Source organism: Hydra vulgaris, chromosome 14 (assembly GCF_038396675.1).
Source record: "Hydra vulgaris chromosome 14, alternate assembly HydraT2T_AEP".
Classification (NCBI taxonomy): Eukaryota; Metazoa; Cnidaria; class Hydrozoa; order Anthoathecata; family Hydridae; genus Hydra; species Hydra vulgaris.
This window is the reverse complement of record NC_088933.1, coordinates 8,067,501-8,088,994: the sequence shown is the minus strand read 5'-3', so window position 1 is coordinate 8,088,994 and position 21,494 is coordinate 8,067,501. Positions and strand designations below refer to the sequence as shown.

General features: G+C 27.3%; 1 protein-coding gene and 1 long non-coding RNA gene across 2 annotated transcripts in view; one reads left to right on the top strand and one right to left on the bottom strand.

Annotated features, from left to right (window-relative positions):
* Positions 1-218: 218 nt before the first annotated feature.
* LOC136090657 (uncharacterized) lies at positions 219-4,359 on the bottom strand. The gene is made up of 2 exons (XR_010643609.1): positions 567-4,359; positions 219-396 (listed from the first exon to the last, which is right to left on the bottom strand). It is a non-coding gene; the product is annotated as an uncharacterized LOC136090657 (long non-coding RNA).
* A 9,628-nt stretch (positions 4,360-13,987) lies between these two features.
* The window catches only part of LOC100199419 (ragulator complex protein LAMTOR3-A), a 57,496-nt gene continuing 49,989 nt past the window's right edge, over positions 13,988-21,494 (top strand). Inside the window, exons 1-2 of the mRNA XM_065818234.1 lie at positions 13,988-14,062; positions 14,328-14,362. Of these exons, the coding sequence (XP_065674306.1) occupies positions 14,354-14,362 (9 nt within the window). The 5' untranslated portion in view covers positions 13,988-14,062; positions 14,328-14,353. The remainder of the gene's footprint in view (positions 14,063-14,327; positions 14,363-21,494) is intronic.

The following is a 21,494-nucleotide window of genomic DNA, read 5'->3' as shown; positions in this document are numbered from 1 at the left end:
TTCTTTTAATTTAAAAATTACTTAAATAGTAATTTAAAATTAATCATCGAAGCTTTCAGAGAGGCTTAACTTAATCTGGTATTTGCTACTTTATCCCATTTAATATTCAAAATGTGTAGCATTTTTGATCTTTTACATGTGATGTTTTTCACCTATAACCTATGTGGGATTTACCATAAACTATTATGACGAAATTTATAAAATTATAAAACGTGTTGCAAAATGAATTTATTTTAAAATAAATGCTATTAATTAATACATCCAAAATGAATATTAAAAAAATTATTTTTTCTTTTGCGATTTACACGCCGTTTTTTGTCGATTGAATTAATTAAATCGCTTCGGCTTGCATAATACCAAAGTTTTTAGTATCTTCTAACTTTCCTCAAACATTTTCTAAAAAAAAAAAAAAAAAAAAAAAAAATATATATATATATATATTTTTTTTTTTTTTTTTTTTTTAGAAAGAAAGAGAGAGAGAGAGAGCAATTTTAATTATTAGGCAGGTTAAAGTCATTAATGACTACAATATTTCACAAATAATTATTTCTTAATTTATTACTTACAATGACTAACGTATTATGGGTAATTGAACACATATTATGCGTAATGAGCTTGAACCCATGAGGAGAATCCTGAAAAAATAGTGATCAATTAAGATAAGTAGTTAAACAAAAAAACAAAAACAAAAATGTAAAAACCTACTTTTTCAATGATGTAGACGTTGGGTGCAATAGCCACTGGATGCAAAAGTATCTTTACTTTTTCGTCACACACACGGCCTTCTATAATAACAGGCCTTGACATCGCGCAAAATGCCGTAAAAACTGAAGGCCGATTCAACTTTCACTTTTACTTATATTGATATATTTTTATATTAGGTAGGGTGTAATGGCAGTCTATGTCGGAATATCTATGACGGAAATATAAAAAGAAAACCAAAAAGTTGTTAAAAGATAATCATATTTTTCGTATTTCAAATTTCATTAAGAATATTTATGTAATATTAAATAGTATCAATAACAAGCAGAACCATAACAAAGTATATATCTATATATTAAAAAGATAACTGTATTTTTAATTTTTTTTGCTAAAAATGGTAACAATAAAAATCACCAACAATAAAAAACACCAACAAAAGTTGATTCAAGCAAAAAAAAAGTTTTATCAATATATCTCAACAGGGTAAATATTTACAAATCCAAACATATTGAAAGACATATAGGCTAATGAGAAAATAAAAAACATAACAAGTAAATAGTATAATTAATTACAAAACTAATTTTCACATAAATTATGATAGCTTTAGTATTTTGGGAGTGGAAATTAGCGAGTAATTCTTTAGCAGAATATTAGAATATACTCTGCATTGTTTTTTTGCAATTTTAAATTAATATTTTGCAGCAATGAACTGAAACTGAGTAACACAAAATGTTCTGTATAAAGGGTCAGTAGCACCTTGAAAAAAAAAAGCAAAATATTGACCATTAGAAAAGAGCATCAGAAGGAATTTCAAGTCCGCCTCTGTTTAGGCTATACAGATAACTTCCATATTTATAATAATAATTGGTAGAATCATCATAAATTTTTATTTCGCTTTTTTGCACATAGCCAGCTATGTAAACTATAGCCACTAATGTAGATTTATTAACTGAGCTTTCAAGATCATGTATATTATCCAGAAGTTCTTTTTCATCAGTAGAAATATCTCTAAAACATATGTCACAAGTATGACCATCGATACCATCAACAGGAATGTCAAGTTGTAATATCAATTTAGTAAGTTGAATATTAATTTTTTCAATTACAGATTTAGCGTTTATAAAGTAAGTACCTCCAGTTCCCTGTCAAAGCTTAGAAAAAGCTTTTTCAAGTGGATCTGTTGAAAACCAACCTAATAAGACATACTTTGCTCCATTACTCAACAAAGTTTCTACAAGATCAATAAAGCCATAACATGAATGCGCTATTGCATTGCTAGTATCTAGCGTAAGCTGTTTTACATGCTTACCTGTAGGTTTCATAAAATTTGACAGTTCAGCAATATCTCGTAGCAGTTGTAACTGTTGATCACCAACTGAGTGGATTTCTCCGCATAATTCATTTCTAAACCGAATGCCAGCACCAGGTGCTTTGACGTTAACAACATTCGAAAAAAAATTATTTTTTCAATAAATACAGCAGTACCTTCAAATGCTTTATTTTCGATCTCTGGATGCGTTCTTAATGCAGCTACTGTTTCTTTGCAAAAAACAGACAAAAAAAACTTTACAGATTGCCTCTCTATTGGTTTTGGATAAACTGATTTAGCTGTAAGTTTAGAGAGTTTAAAAAGACTACTGCACTCAGTTTTATATATAGTTTCTAAATCACTCCACTTAGCCAAAGCCAGTTCTTTATTGTTCAAAAATTGAAGTTCCCCAGTCTTTTTTGTCAACCAATTGTTTCGTATAGATTTTAGTAGATGCACATAATCATACAATAAATATATACCTGATGTTGTTAACCATGGTTTACTATCAACTGTTTTCAACATTCCAAAAAATCTTTGATTTACACGGTTACCATCAGTAATTATTACCAGTGTCTTACTATTTTCAATATTATTTATTGTATAGGCAATTTGTTGACATTGAGCAAACTGAAATTCAGAGGAAAGATTTGCAACAGGTTGAGCTCTACATATAAATTCTGGACCTCCAAAAAGACATTTAATCATAAATGATAAAATTGTTTTAGCTCACTTTTCAGGGTAGTTTAATGCTTGACCAAACAAAGCACCTCTTTGGTAAAGTAATGAAGCTTTGACATAGACCTCATCAATTAGTAGTATGGAAATTCTTTTTAATGGATTTAAATTCATAAAAATACTATTTATAAAACTTAGGTCCTCCATTGAGCTTATTTTTGAAGTCAATCGTGTTAAAGTCCTTATACTTGGCAACTTGTAGTCAATACACAAACAATCATATAAACTTCGTTGTAGCTGTAATTGATATTGTAGTTGTAGTGGTATAAATTGATATTTTTGTTGTAGTTGAGATAGTTCGACTTGCAAAGAGATACACAGCATTTCAAAGGCATTTTTAAGGCATTTAAAAAAACTAATCGTTAGTTTGACAATATTATTACCTTACGATGTTACACCTTGAAACTTACAACGTTATCGTCTTGAAGTTGCGCTATCTAATTAATAAACAAATCAAATTTTAAAGATTTATTAAAAAAGCGCGAACACAAACTTTCGTCTAATGTTAAAAGATGAAAATGTAAACGCAGTATTAGGAATTGGCCTTCAGTTTAACAAATTTGTTGCGCGATGTCAAGGCCTGTTATTATAGAAGGCTGCGGTCACACATAATATAATATTCTGAAACTAATAAACAAACATCTAAATTTCTATAAGTAAATTTGTTCTTTGATCATTGCCTTCATATCCTAACTTATTTTCATATCATAATCTATTATGGTATTATTTATATAACATATCACAACAATATTATTAAATTTGTGATGTTCAAATATCATATGAACATTCTATAACATGCTCATATGATATTTGAATGTAGTTCTTGAGTATATTATCTGCAAGTTCAAATGTTGTCAAAAACCAAGCATGCATGCATGTGACACTGCAGTGTCCCACAAAGAAATGCTGGTTTGAAAGTCAAATTTTCTTATTAAAAAAAAATATTAAAATAGGGGGGAGATAGGGAGGTTTCCATAATTTTTTTTAGGCTCCAAAACTTTTAACTTTATATATAATAAGGTTCATAAAACTTAAGGGACTTACGAAGTAAATTGAGGAACAAAACAAGGATATTTACAGAAACTTTTCAATTTTTAATCTGGAGTACCACAGTGTAATTGGGAATAAAGTCGCTGGGTCCAGTATTCAAAGTAATATGATCTAAAGTAATATATAAATTAAATAAAATGCTTTAAAATGCATGCAGTTATACATATAACTCCTGATTGTTAACTATATGTATAACTAGTTATACATAAAATTTATTATATAAACTTAATTTTTAAGGTTATGCTTGAACAAATTAGTACCAATTAATTCAAATTCAAGATTTAGTTCAAGTTCTTATTTGTTCATTGTTTTTTCACTATTTTATATTTATTTGTTCAAATTTGTTAACTAGTACTAATTCTTACTACAGTAAGAATATTTATCATTGTTGAACGTGATTTTATTAGTAACTTAATTTTACTTTCAACATATTTTGACAACACCCTTTACATTTTAAATGATGACAGCTTTACTTTTCTATTGATGTTAAATTTATTATGTTTCAATAACTCAGATTGAATTTTACTGAATTATTGTAAGCTTTATAAGAATTTGTTGTATATCAAATGGTGTTGTAAATAAAGTAAAAATTATATATATATATATATATATATATATATATATATATATATATATATATATATATATATATATATATATATATATATATAGTATTTAGGCTATGGGATCATCCATAAATGATGCCAGCAGATAGAGGGGCAGTGTGAGTTTAACAATAATTAACAATGGGGAGGGAATCTTGAGACCAAAATAATGTCAATTAAAAAATTGAATTAAAAAAAAAAGTAAATTATTTTATTTAAAAAAAAGTAAAACAATTTATGCTAGCTATGAGCAGGTTTTAGAGGTATTTACACCAACAATGTGGTCTGAAAACTTCTTGCTTTTGTTGCTTAAAACTGTAGAGGATCATAGGAAAAACAATTTAAATTCAGAAATTAGCTTGCTTATCTGAAAGAACAATTTGTGTTTTTTTTTTTTACTTTTAGTACTGTTGAGAATAAATGTATAATTGAACCAGAAAAAAATTGATGGTATATGCATTTTTTATATTATATTAACAATTCAGATATACCACCATAATATGATAACAAAAACTGACATCATTTTCAATGGGAGATGGCAAAAAATTGACTGAGTTTGATAAAGGGTGAAGGAGTTCAATAAACCGGGTCATCATCTGACATCATTATGCATAGATGATCCTATGATTTAGGTAAAATAAGTAATCAATTTGCCATATTTCTCTTTAGAAAGTGTAAGAAAAAAGCATTGTTATGCTAAGAACCTACCTATTGAGCAATGATAAACATTCTTACTGTAGTAAGAAATAGTACTAATTAACAAATTTGAACAAATAAATTTAAAATTAACAAAAACAATGAATAAATAAGAACTTTAACTTGAACTTGAACCAAATCTTAAATTTGAATTAATTGGTACTAATTTGTTCAAGCATAACCTTAAAAAATAAGTTTCTATAACAAATTATATGTATAACTAGTTATACATATAGTTAACTATCAGGAGTTATATGTATAACTATATCAGGAATTATATGTATAACTATATCAAGAGTTATATGTATAATTATATCAGGAGTTATATGTATAACTATATGCATTTTAAAGTATACTATTTTATTTAAACATTACTTTAGATTATATTACTTTGAAAACTGGACCCAGAGGCTTTATTCCCAATAACACTGTGGTATTCCAGATTAAAAATTGAAAAGTTTCTGTTAATATCCTGTTTTTGTTCCTCAATGTAGTTTGTAAGTCCCTTAAGTCATAAGGACCTTATTATATCTAAAGTTAAAAGTTTTGGAGCATAAAAAAAGTTACAGAAACTTATCTCCCCCACCACCCTATTTTTTTCTTTTTTAACAAAGAAAATTGGGAATTCTTTGACTTTCAAACCTGCATTTCTTTGTGGGACACTGTAGTGTCCCATGCATGCATGCTTGGTTTTTGACAACATTTGAACTTTCATCAGTTAATTGTTTGCAGATAATATACTCAAGATCTATATTCAAATAACTATTATATTATCCTAATAATACGTCTATTTGCACAAATCTTAATCTTATTTCTATAAAGAAAGATAAACATTATTCGTGGTACTTACATACTTGCTTGCCATTCTCTATATTAATATAAAATATTTTCACACAATATAAACGTAACGCAATGCAATGTCGATTTAAAAATTTTTACTTAGTTTTTTTTTAAAAGTTTTTTTTTTTAGTTTCCAGCTTTCAAATTAATTCCCATGCAAATCCCACATGAAACCCACGTGGGATTTCCCAAGTGTGTAAATACCATATGGTTCCCACATGTTTCCGTTTAAGGTGACAAATTTCCATACGGATACCACATGGGAAAATCCGTCCCACGTAAATCCCATCAATCCCACACGGAACCCACGCGGAACCCATGTGGGACGCGGTTTTATTTTTCACTGGGCTGGTCTGATTGTTCAAGACTTCAAAGGATGATTTCCAGACGATGTAGTGATTTCTGTGCTGACCATTACAGTGGTGGCTTTTAATCTTTTCTCCTTGCTTTCGGCAATTATCCTTTATTCCGCCATTTCACATCAGGAGGAAAGACTGAAATCCAAAATTATGCTTTTGTCCAAAAAAGAGCAGGTAAAACAAACGAAAGGTTTTTCAGTTCCACTCTAGATAAGCCAGTCTGTGTTATTCTTTTCTCCGTTGAGAGAAGTTTTGTAAAAAACGAAAGCAGGAACTATTTTGTTTATAGAATCTCCAGGAAAAAGTGCCGCATTTTGAGATGGTTCATTTAATATGAATAGATCGCATTTGACTTTGGATAAAATCATCTTCCGCAAAACGGGGTTGTTTCTAACAGCTTGGTCACCCAGGTGAATAGCTTCTTGATCCTAAAGTTAAAAAAGCATTTGAGAATTGTGGTACGTTTTTAATATCTGCAGATATTTAATGATATGTTTTAAGAATCTGCAGATATTATATGATATGTTTTTAGAATTTGTAGATATTATATTTTAATATCTGTTTATTCATAAAATAAGAATGCGTCCCAAACTCACCCGATTACCGCCTTCTTCTTCAGAGTTGTGGAATGAAAATATGAATATAAGATTGTGAATAAAAAATAAAGCTGTTTACCTATAGCTTGACTACTTGGTCGGACGTTAATATTCTTTCAGTGTACGTTTGTTCTTGTATTCATTTACATTTCTACAGATTTTTTACTGCCTTGAGATCCTGATTCATACTTTCAAAAACTGGGCATGACTTTTTTACTCTAATATGTGTGTAACTTATTTTTAAATAGAATAAAAAAGTCTTTCATTTGTTTTAAAATCGAATTTTTTATATAGAATTTAACTCTCAAAGGAATTAAAGAGAAAAAGAATTAAATGCAATTTCCTAATATCAAATTGATTGGAATGAATGTATTGTGAAAGAATATTTGAAAAGTGTTGGTACTGACTTAAGTGATTTGAAAAGTGTTGGTACTGACTTAACTGACTTAAGTGAGAGTAACTTAACTGATTTATGTAACATAACTTCGATAATGTTTTAAAACAAGCCTTTTGTTCGGATAAATATAATTTGAATTTTAACTACATTTAAATTGGAACCATTACAATCAGTCCTTCCACGCAGAAAAAATCGAAGTTGTGAAATTTTCATTTAGATTTCAATTTTAATTCATGTTATAAAATTCTAAAAATCTTACAAAATATTTCACAGAAAAATCTTTTATTTTATCTTAAATTGTTTGCTTAAATTTATGCAAACAATCTACCTTTTTTCTCTCTTGACAATTATTACCATCATCATTAAAATGTTCACAAAATATTACAAGCTCGAACTGAAGGTGGAGTTTGTAAGTGCGATCAACGCTGCTTTTTGTACCAATCACTCTATGCTTTGCTTAAATTTTGCAATAAAAATCAAGCAATACATTTATTAGCTACTTTAAACTGCCTCGTTTTAAAATTATGATTATCCGATTATGAACAAGGTAATACAGCTATTAAGCTATACCTGGTGTCACACTGTCATCTCGTAGTTTGCAGTAGTGCTACACTTATTAGCACACTCTCACAGGCAGAATTATTTCAAATGGTTCAAAAGGCCGGAGTAAGAAGAAAACATAAACTGTCTTATCACCATATAAAAGCAAAGATATACATAAACCGGTTAAAAGTACATATAAATTTTAAAAAAATGCCAAAACTGTCTTTAAAAGAACGTGAAGCTATAGTGTATTTCTACTGATTAAAAATAAAAGTAATATAAACATACATATCTATTAATACATAGACATTTTCTGTATTAATGTTTAATAAGACATATTTATTTAGTGATAATAACAACGTTTTGTTTTTCTATTTTGAATTAAATTTAGAATAATAAGTCTGTTGTAATAAATTCTAATTGTAATAAGAGTCTTTTAGATTCTGTTATAAATTTCTCCAAGGTGTAGTGCTTTTTATGATTATTAAAAATTTTGATAGAACCTTTTATTAAGGGTTGCATCTGGCTCTTCGTCCGTGTGCCTGGGCAAAATGTACCCAGTAGCCACCCCCTCCTCCGGGCGTGTTTATATATATATATATATATATATATATATATATATATATATATATATATATATATTTATATATATATATATATATATTTATATGTATATATATATAAATATAAATATATATATATATATAGATATATATATATGTATGTATAAATATATATATATATATATATATATATATATATATTTATAGTTATATATATATATATATATATATATATATATATATATATATATATATATATATATATATATATATATATATATATATATATTTGGGATAGTGATCTTAAGTTTGAACAATTATAAGCAGAAATAAGACCTAAAGCTAATTAATAAAAGATAAAAAGAAATAAGGAGTAAAAATAAAAATAAAAACTCTTAATAATTTAAAAGTTTTAAAAGGTAATTAAAAAAAAAGGTTGATTTTAATTTTTAGATATAGATTTCTAGTTTTCGTTTCCAACATTTTTTTGGGTTTTACTGTAAACTTAGAGGTATATGACTAAAATAAATAACGGTAAGTTAAAAAATCTTCTTTAAAGATAAAAACCTCAAAAAAATTAGATTTTTTTTTTGTTATAATTTTATTTAGTTGCCCCAAGAAGTCCTTACGGTCTTATCGCAGAGCAACGCGGATATTTAATGTAAACAAATATATACATCGACAATACATAGCGTGACCATTGTGCCTACACGGTAAGTTGCATCAAAATTGTTTGGGGTAAGTTAAATCATAAAATCAGCAGCGGGTTTTTTTGATTTTACGCACTTTCACTTTCACTTTCACTAGGTACTGTGTTAGTTATTTTTAAAGTAATGGGCGTTTTTTTAAGTAATAATTTGTTCTAGAAAACAAAAATCTGTTAATACTTTTACATCAACAAAATTTTTTAATTTCATTTTATTATATTTTTATATCCTTAAAGCAAAACTTAACTATTCTTAAAACTTCTCTTGTATTTTCCAAACTAATTAATTGTTTATTAACCAAATAAATAATTTATTTCAAAAATGTTTCGGAGATAAAATAATAAACTAGTTTAGATAAAAATCCTTTTCTTAATTATTCCTTTAATGACAAATTTTTTGTTGTCAAAAAGCAATGACAAACTAGTAATTTTACTGTTAATCTTGCGAGGCTTATACTTTTAAAGTAATATGTTACATATTCCATAGTTCATTGTAGCAACTAATCCCAGAGCGGGTTGAGTCTCAAATTTTTTTTTTGTTTTGCTATTGCAGAATAACTAAGTTGTATATTATATTTATCAATGTTGGAATAATCTGTCACTAAGATCTATTTTATGACCCTGACAAATAAATAAATAAAAAATATAAACATTGTATTTAAAATTTTGTTGCAAATTTGTTAAAATTTTTTTTGTTATAAAAAAGCCTATTATAAATATCTTTTACTTAAACTAAAACAGAGATAAAAAAAAATTAAATTCCCTAAAAAATAAAAATTGGAAAAAGCAGAAATTGTACTTATATCTAAAACCATAAATATAACCGATTGCAAAATTAGTATCATGTTGCCTCTTTTTATTGCACTCGCCTGTTTTTCTATTGGTGTACTTTTTCTTTTAGAATATTTCTAAAAACGTATTGTAAATGAATTTGAATCTAATTTAGCTGTCAAGCCTGAGCTTCTGTCTTTTAGTTGCAAGGTTGCATTTTCTCGTCTATAATAGACCAAAAAATGTATCGGTAAATGGTTTATCTTTCTTATATCAACAAATGCTATCATGGCCACTGCTCAAACAACATTCTTCTCTTGTCCCATTTGGTAATAAAAAACAATATCAATTTTGTTCTAAAAGCATAGAAGTTCTTGAAAAATCAGAGTTAAATGTAGTTTCTAAGCAACCAAAATGTGAAGACTTTTTGTCAAAAAAAGAGTTTGCGCAGTATTTAGAAGCATGCATGGGCGCCGGCAGGCAAGGGCAAGGGGGGAGGCAGATGCCCCCTTCCCCTGGAAAGCAAAATAACGAATTTTAATATTCACAAAAATTCTTTTAACTGTTAAAAGATTTTTTTTCAATATCTCATTAATTTAACTGATTTATAGTTTACTCACCGTAATATAACTGACTATAGTTTAAATGAAATATTACTATCAAATGCAATGACCACGATGGCGGAAGCTTTTTTATAAAGGCATAATTTATATTTTAAAAGAAAGATGTTTGAATGAAAGTTTTAAATAAAATATGATAGAAATAGATCATGAAAAAATAAAAAAGGAATAAATAGAAAAAAACAATAGATAAAGAAGAAGTATAGAAACCAAAAAAAAGAGAGGAAGAAAAAAAAGGAAAATAAAGGAAACAATAATAATAAAAAAAAAAAAATCGAATTACAATAACAAAGTTCTTACGCAAACAAATAAACTTCAAACTAAAGAAGAAAGAATTGGATACAGTGATCAAATTTTTAAAATTATTTTTTAATGCGTCAGTTTCATTTACATTTTTAAGCTGTTGTTTTTTTGTTTGTCGGCAAAGTGTTTCTTGTTTGCATTGTATTTCTATTTATTTTTTTCCATTTTATTGTATTATATTCATTTTAATAATACTATTACCTTGTGTTTTTTGCTAGCTAAATATTGATTATTATAATCATATACATTTAATTTGATTAACTTGCATAAACCTGCTATATTTTAATTTTTGTTTTGTATTTTGGAATATGTCTAATTTGTATTTAATAAATCATTTAATATTTTTTGACTAATCATTATATTATAATATAATTTAGCATTATTAGGTGTTTACTTCACATTAGTTTTTTAATTAATTGTAAATAAAAGTAAATGTAAGAGTGTTTTGTGATAATATTGACCAAATATTTACCCAGTTGGATGTGCTATCTAACGAAGCAAACGGAAACACACGTCCATCGGCACATCAGTTGTTGTTAGCATCCAGCTCAACAACTTTTTATTTTGACTAATTATCATCTCATTTTACTCAGCCCTCTTGAAATCCTGCACTCAAGCACTTAAAGTCATTGAACTAGACCTTCCACAAGTACAAAGGCACATTCACGAATTGCTCTAGGTTATAAATCTACACCGTCAGTGCAGATATCTACAAGAGAGTGATCCAGTTGTCTGGAAAGTTAAACACTCAACTAACACCGCCAAGGCAATGTTCAAGGCAGTTATACCGAAACAATTGTGGAGCAACGAATACAAATGTCGAGGAATACTTTCGTCAGGCTATGTATATCTTTTATCTCGATTAATTAATCGATTCGCTTCAAACGCGGTTCTCAGAAGATAAAATTGCTCAATTTAACCTTCGTTTTCTTCACCCTGCAAAGGTGAGAACTTTAACTCGTGAAAAAATCATTGAGAAAATGTCAACTGTCAATGAAGTATAAATAGTTGATAACTTTAAACTCGATAGTGTAATTTGGTTTGAATTTTGGGCCATTCAATCTTTTCAAAACACAATAAACGAATTCATAGATTTGCTACCAAGGACTGTGTTTTACCCTGCAGTTTATGAAGCTTTGCTCATTTTAATAACACTGCCAACAACAACTGAATTTGAAAATCTGAATTTATGGAACAAATTGTAAATTAGTTTGGCAGTGAACGCAGACGACTACAATTTCTATTTACTGAATAACAATGATTTAATTCTTGTATTTTTATTTTTAAATTATCTTTAATTTTCTGTTGCCACTGGTCTAATATAATGACTTGATTAATTGATGCATTTATGTAGTTTTTGAAATATCTCTGTTGAATTTTATTTTGCCCCCCTTGTAAAAAGTCCTGCCGGCGCCCATGGAAGCACGCTTGCTTTAGAAGCAAGAGCATAGCTATGCATATTTTGTGTCAACGGTATATGCATAGCTATGGGAGGCATGAACTTCCTAGTTAAATGTTCTTTCTCGGTGCTCTGTTAGACCTTTTTAGGGCCCCTAAAACGAAAAAAACTAAATAAAATAAAATAATGAATAAAAATTGTGGGCATTCATTTTGTTAAACGTGGTAAGCATTTGAATGTAGTAATGGTCTATGAATGTAATTATCCAGAAACTGCTTGCACCGTGCACAAGCCAAGCCCGTAGCAACCAGGGGGGGGGGCAGCAGGGACATTTGCTCTCAAATAACTTTTCAAACAGATAGTTTTGAAAAAATTGACTAAAAAAAATGGTCCTTAAAACTATTTCAGGATCCGTTATTCAAGCACTGCCCCTTAATATAGTTTTTATTTTTACAGGGCTGCAAATATACCTTATAACCATAGTCAAAAGAAGCATTAAACACAAGAAACATTCAATTCCAGAAATAGAATTTATTCTCAAGACTATGTTATAACAAAATCTGCTCAAAAGTTCCGTCCGTATGAACATAACCGACCATTTGTAAACAAACTAAATTTCGAAAAATAATACAGACGAAACTCATGTGATAAAAATCTATGTAAAAATATCTATAAATCATACAGAATTTCTATACTTTGAACTTTTAATTATAAGTTTACTGGTTTTAGATTTTTTTTTTTATTAAAATTAAAAAAAATTGGAAGTAATTTAAAAAATGTTAGACTTTTATATTAAATTATTATAATTAAGAATAAATATGATTTTAATAATATTACTTTTTTTTTAAATTTCATTTTTTTGTTTGTTTTTGTTTGTAGTTAATAATTATTTGTTTAGCAATAATATATATATATATATATATATATATATATATATATATATATATATATATATATATATATATATATATTTCACACCTTTTTAGCTGGCATACTAATTGCAAATAAATTTTGTATAAAATTTGAACACCCCTAATATATATATATATATATATAAATATATATATATATATATATATATATATATATATATATATATAAATATATATATATATATAAATATATATATATATATATATAAATATATATATATATATATATATATATATATATATATATATATATATATATATATATATATATATATGTATGTATATATATATATGTATGTATATATATATATATATATATATATATATATATATATATATATATATATATATTATATATATATGTATGTATATATATATATGTATGTATATATATATATATATATATATATATATATATATATATATATATATATATATATATATGTATATATATATATATATATAAACTTCATCAAGTTTTTTATTTAATTAATATTATTGTCTTTTTAACCTTAGTATGCTTTGCCAATACGCCAGTATTTTTATAAGACAATATGTGGGCAATTATTTTTATTCCTCGTAAATTAAATTTATCATTTAGTCTATTATCACTGCTTTCAAGTTAAAATTTAATAAATTTTAACATAATTTTTACTTTTTTTATTTCACTTATAAAAAAACCTTTTATAATTAAATAATATTAAAATATTAAGTAAAATTTTATAAAACTTTCAATGATACTCTAATTAAATCATTAGCTCCTTTATTTAAAAGTGTTTTGCTAATATAAAAACATTAGTAAAGATAAATGTGTCAAAGTTATAATTATTTTGACGTAATTAAAAATCAAATTTTTTAGCACATTTGTTAAAAACCATGGTTAAATCATCAAAACAAAATATTGTTTATGTGGTCATATAAAGATTTGAAATTGTACGCCTTCTTGGCCAAGTTTGTATTTACACACACACACACACACACACACACACACACACACACACACATATATATATATATATATATATATATATATATATATATATATTTATTTATTTATATATATATATATATATATAAATATTTATATATATATATATATATAAAAATATATATTTATATATAAATATATATTTATATATATGAAAATTTAAAAAGTATTATTTTATAAATATTAAAATATGCTTATAAATTGTTTTAGACTTATAGAGAGATCTAACAACTAATATGACTGCAGTAAGTATGTTAAAATAATTGAATAATAGAAACCACCTTTTGTTTAAAGAGATTGGTTTTGTTACCACTGTTTATGTTTTTATTATTTTTATTATTATTATAAATGATTTGCTATATATATTTTTATAAATGATTTACTTTAGCTAAAAAACTATGTAGATTTTGACATATTGCTAATAATATATATGAATGCATACGCAGTATGAATCTGATATAGAAGAACAAGTCAAATATTTTAGTTAAATCATAGTATGGTCTGAGCAATCAATCAAGATAAAAATAAATTAGATTGAAGGATAAATTAGAACAATTTAATCAATGAATGTTTTTTATAATATATAATTAATAGTTTATTGAATTTTATAAAGTTCAAAGAATTTCTTATAGATTAAAAAATTGCAAAAACGGACAAAATAAAGTATTATTAGTATATATATATATTTATATATATATATTTATCTATCTATCTATCTATATATATATATATATATATATATATATATATATATATATATATATATATATATATATATATATATATATATATATATATTCACAGGGTGTAAACTAGCCCTGTGGGGCCCCGTCAAAGGCGGTATTCCCTAATGCTAAAAAAAAATCAAATTCCCAATTTAAAGGTGAAAAAATCCCATTCTCCAAATAAAGTTTTCCAACTTAAAGTTTACTATTAATTCTAAAAATTATTGAAAATTAATTATTTTCAAAAACTAATGGAGAAATAACATTTAAAACTCTGATTTAATAATTGTGTAAAGTTTGAAATAAAACTTTGAAACTGCAAAAATGTGTATTGGAAAAAACTTCTTGAGAATTGGGATTTTCTCTGCAATTTTAGGGATTTTATCGGCAAATTGCTTGTAAAATTAATTTTTCAAAATTTACAAATAATTTTTTGCAATGTGTTCCAACAGCAACAAATATTATATAAAAAAGTTAGCAAGAAATTAAGTACAATTTAAAAAAATAACAAACTTGTGCGGTTTAACACATGCAAATGCTATTTCTTTAAAAGTTTTTTCTTGTTTGGCTGAAAAGTTAAACAGCTGATTAAGTCTTAATGCAAACTCTATTTCAATTACTACATGTGCTTCATCAATAAAAATATTGAGAAGTTGCCTACAACAGATACTTTCAAAATTTTGATTAATTCTGATTATAGATTTCAAAATTTTGATTAATTCTGAAAATAGATTACTTTACTAAATTAAAATGTGAATTAAATATGTATATGAAAACGTAAATTAAATATGATTAATAGCAAGAATGTTTTTTTTATTACAACAAGCTGGTACTAGAAATTTAAAAATCAAGAAAACTAGAGTCACTGCTTGCTTGAATTTAAAACGCAAAAGCAAATTTAAATGTTTGAATAAACCATAGTCATAATAACATTTTATGAAATGAAATAAATCAAAAAATAATTATTAGTATTCTTTGATACCACGATAGCGTACAAGCGCTTGCTTGTACGTTATTTGATTAATATTTTTTTGTAATTAAATGACATTAGTTGTTGCTTTTGCTTTTTTGTAACTTTATTTTGCGATGTGATTTGTGTCTAAAGAAAATTAATGTTATTTATAAAAATGAACTTGCAATAAATGTGAAGTTTATGAAGTTTATGAGCTCGTGTTTAATATTTTGAAATCTTTTCTATTTTTCTATTTTTAAAACATTTCTTTTGAGGACACAATTTATTATATTATGGTGTAAGGGTTCGTCCATAAAGGAGGTCAAGCAGACTTTAAATAATTAAGTAAAAGATCATTGGCTCTTTTCTGCGGAGATTTTTATTGAACATAAGTTGCTGTATTACTTTAAAAGTTGCCATTTAATACCCACTATAGTAAAAGAAATAACTTCAAAAGAATTCTCTTAAAATGAAAGCAGCTATGATATATATCAAGGTTAAAAATAAATCAATTATATTATTTATAATGATAATTAATTAATATAAACTGATTATTTTATAATATAAAAGTATATAATTCTTAATATATCTTTGGAAATTGGAGCTTAATTTGCCATGTCATTATGAAACTACATCTAATTTTGTGTTGATTTCATATTTATCTTTAATGTATGTTACAGACGGTATTTTTTTTTTTTTTGGCGCTGTCTAATCAATGTATGCTGTGCTGCAGTAGAGCAGAAGAAGAAATAATATAAGAAAAGAATCCCACACATTCCCAGAACACATTTTAATATCAGGGAAGGAGGGGTTAGGATTAGGAAATTTCGTCAAAACGCTGCATCGAATTCATTCTTGGTTAACACCCTGATATATATATATATATATATTGTTGTTTTGATAATGTGATAATAATCAACTCTTTTTTGATTTGAGAGTGATCACTATAAAGTGAAATAATTGTCCTGTGCCACAGGATGACCATGAGAGTACACCTCTGGCTTTCAAGAATGACCTCATTGATCTTGAAAAACATATTAAGTTTTGAAAGGTACACTGTCGTTTCCAAAATAAACTAAAACAAGATATAAACAATATTCCAAAATCTAATCTAACTTATACGGATGTTGATAAAACATCCAATCTTTACAATTTATCTAAAAATGACTATAACCACTTGTGGAAATGATGAATCAAGAAATGCCATCACTTCAAACTACAAATTATCTCAAACATAATAAATAAAATAAACAAAATAGGAAATGTCTTTTAAAAAATCATGAAGTTTTCGATAAAGTTGACTTTCCAATTGTTTTATTACATTAAAAAAACCATAGAGATAATTTTTAAAACAATCTGACTGTCCGCTAATAGAATCCTGCTAAAAATGAGGTTGGTAGAATTAATAAAGGTAGGTTGGTAAAAGCATTCTTTCTATAATGGACACCTAATTGAATCCTGCTAAAAATGAGGTTGGTAGTATTAATAAAGGTAGTTTGGTAAAGGCATTCTTTCTATAATGGAGACCTAAGAAATATATTATAACTAAATCAATGGAAAAACACTTGAAATGTTATCAATTGGTTTAAGGCCATAAAAGATAAAACTATAGATAAAGGCCATAAAAGATAAACACCTTCATAAATTTTTAATTTTTGATATTGTTGACTTCTATCCTTCTATCAGCGAAACACTTCTAAAAAACTCTATCAATTTTGCAGAACAACACCTTACATTAAAAAAAGAGAACATACCATTAATTTTTCATACAAAAAAAAAGTCTTTGCTTTTTGATAACGATCAGGTATATATATGGCAATCAAGTGATTGATTTGATGTTTCCATGGGAGCACTCGACAGTGCAGAGGTTTGTGAGCTGGTACGAATATTTCTTCTTTTCCAAATTTCATAATTTTATAACAAGTTTGAGGTTGGTTTTTCCGTGACGATGGCTTGGCAGTTTTTAGTAATAAAAGTGGCCCTCAAATAGACAAAATAAAAAAGCATTTTGTTGAAATTTAAATGCAATGGCTTACAGATTTCTATACAGTGCAACATAAAAATTGTCAACTACCTTGACTTAACTCTAAATCTTAGTTACTGCACTTTTAAGCCTAATTTCAAACCTGATAATATATTAAATTATATCCATACTGATTCCTATCAATATCAACGCAAAACGGAACAGAGATCGCAACATTTGATTTAACCCTCCAGATGCAAAAATGTTAGCACCACATTGGTGCTAACATTTTTGCATTTCAGCAAAAATGTTAGCACCAATGTGGAAAAATTAATTTTTGAAACTAATTGTCAAACATTTTCTAATAATAACAAACTGCATAAAATCTTTAACAGGAACACAGTCAAAGTTAGCTACAGTTGTAACTAGGTGTAAAATCTATTATAAATTTGTACAACAAATACATTTTAAGCAGTGATATAAACCCTAATCAAGAAAACTTTAACTGCTTTAATAAAAATCTATCTATTGTTCAATAAATGTTTAACAAGCATCATTGTATATCAACTGTAACTGCTGCTAATCGTGATGCCTCTGCTAATGAAAAATCCTACATTGGTATAAGTGAGGCTCCTTTTAAATTAAGATACGCTAATCAAAGACGCTGATAAGTGCCAAAAATAGCATGAAGCTGTAAGCATAAATATAAGACTCAAAAACCTTGCTTATAATAGAAAGAAGTCTAATGGGACGGTAGTTAGATGAGTCAGATTGCCCTCCAGAGTTTTTGAAAATAGTGATAACAGATGCAGTTTTATAGCATGTCGGAAAACAAGACTCTGATAAGCTCTTGGTAAATAGTTTTGAAAGTATAGATAACAGCTCCGTAGAACACTTCTACAAGACTATAACAGTTATGTTGTCTGGGCCACAAGTTGTAGAAGACTCAAAGCAGGAAATCAGTTTTGATACAGAGCTAGAGTGATAGCAATGAATCAAACTGTTTGTTGGCTATATTAGGTAGATTGCAACTAGTGGAATCAAGAGATGATATTGATAAAAAGTTCTTACGCAAACAATTTAGCTTTGTCTTTAAGTGAGGTGACAAAATCTGAATCATACAAGAGAGGTGGAATAACAGATTTTTATTATTGATACTGTTAATAATTCTCCAGAAGTCACAAAAGCCTAAATTTTAAGATGAAACACAAGATTTCATGGCCTGGGAATAGTGGGCTTTGGCAATAGACAAAACCTTTTTACAATGGTTTCTAGCAATAGTAAACAGACGTCTGTTCTCTGAAGAATTATTTTGCTGATAGATATGGAGGTAGTAGTTTTGATTGGAAATTGCAGCAGTACAATATGAGGAAAACCATGGAAAAGAGTGAGGCTTGACTTGGAATCGTTGAGAAGGAATAAAAGATTCCGTGCCAGGCTGAATCCAAGAAGTTATGTGAGAAGCAAGTTTGTCAGCAGGAAAAAAGAGATTTCTACCCAAAGGCCATCACAAAGAAAATCTTAGAAAGAGTCCCAATCAGCTTTAAGGTAGTTGTAAGAGGTACAATGATAGGAGGATTCTGATGATGAAGAAGAATGAGATTTCAGTAAGATAAAATAGATTAAGATTAGTTTCAGTAAGATATTCAGTAGATATTCACCATGCTTCAAGAGAGAAAAAGAGTTGCAAAAATTTCCCCAAAAAGAACAAGATATTAATAAGCACCGTTAGGAAGACTTTCGAAACAATTTAGATCATTTATTTGATATAGCACATGCTTATGCTTTGGAACAGATAAGAATACAAAAAAAAAAAGAGAACCAGGATGTTTAATAGAAATTTCCTTTAACTTCAGTTAGTTAGTTTAGCAGTTGAAAGTTTAGTAGCTATCAATCCAGGATGTTTAGCTTCTTTTTCCGCTAATTTTTTGTAGACAAAAAGTTAGCCAAAAAAGAAGAAAGGGCAAGACAGAGAAAATTAAAAGAAAAAGAAAAAAAGATGTGTTTCAAGAGTTTATCATCATCTCTTACTACTCAAGATTTCATATAAACCCAAGAATATCAGGATCAACACACCAGCACCGATGAAAGCCTTGAGGAACCCTTACCATAAACCTCTCAAACGGTAAGTTCTGAAAAAATAACTAAAACAGGAAGAAAGAACTTTATTACATTTTAGGCATAAGGGATTTTGTCTATATATATGTCAGACTGTAGTAGAAGCACTAGATCTGAGCTATGATAATTTCTTGATAAACAAATCATTACTTAAATGCATTCGCACACAAAGTAGAAATGAGTAGAATCTATAAAATCAGATTTAAAGAATAACATGCCTGAAAAGTCACATTCACTGGGATGGGAGATTATTACCTGGAATAGATGTAAGATGTTCTAAAGAAGAAAGTCTAGCAATACTAATTTCATTTAGAGAAAAAAAACAACTGCTGGCTGTAACCAAACTGGAGAGCTTTTCCCACCAAGATCAAGCTGAAACTGTGTTAAATGCACTTTATGACAGGAATCTTGATTACAAAGTACAAAAATGTGTTGTGGCACAATAGCATCTAATACAAGGCCATTAAAAGGATTTTGTGTACTTTTGAAACAAAAACTAGACAGGGAACTAATACTTTTTGCTTGCCACCATCACATTTACGAACTGGTTTTATAATGTGTGCTTAAAACAAAAATCCATAGTCACAAGCAGCCCTGATATCCCAATGTTCAAAATGTTTAGAAACAACTGGAAAACTGTTAATCTGGCTGCTATTGAAACATACCCTGATATCATCAATGTTGTAGTAATAGAACATTCGAAGAATTGTTGACATTTTATAATTGAGAACAGCAAAAATCTATTGTAAGTGATGATTATTCGGAACTGATTAAAGTATATATTATTTTGTGTCTGTCAAGAGCACAAATTTATTTTCTTGATTAAAAATTGATAAGAAATTCCTCTAAAGACCTGTTTCAATGTGGGATGAAGATGTTGCCTACATAGAGGCAAAAAAAATAATTCTTTCCTTAAGTGCAGTAAATGATGCAGCTTAAAGAGCAGTAAAATTTGTTAAAGATTCTCATGGTTTGATCACTGCAAAGTAAGAACAAAAGCAATTTTTGCTACGCTGTGTGCAAGAGCATAGAAATCTGCATCAGACTGTGAAGAGAGACCCTTAAAGGAAAATATCCTGCTTGAAATGTGTCGTATATGCCTAAAACCAGATGTAAATCAGGTTGTGAGCTAAGTAACTTGATTGAAAAAGTTCATAGATTCTTTCATCAGAACTGTCAACTTTCAGAGATATCCTCAAGTATCAAGTATTCAGATTTAAAAAAAAATAACAGAGATAGTTCCATTTAATTAAATTCTTAAAGAAAGATGACTGCATTTGGCATTGGAAGCCCCAGTTTGTGACATTCTAATATTAATACTGGATGGGCATCAAAAGTGATTCAGTGGGTTCGAAAAAACCTAACAAGAAATTAGGGTTAAGAAATCTTAATAAATTTTAATATCTTAATGGTTAAGTTCCTTAAGCCATCGATCATTAGTCAGGACTACTTGGTAATGCTAAAGTTAAAATTGTTTAACTTTAATGCTTGGTAAGATTGAAAAATGCTACGAACCTTGAAATAATCTAGAATTTAAAAGGCATTTAAGACCTTTTCCCTCTTATCTCAGTCCTGATACTATTAAAGATATGAACACCTATCGGTGCTATGCAAACTAA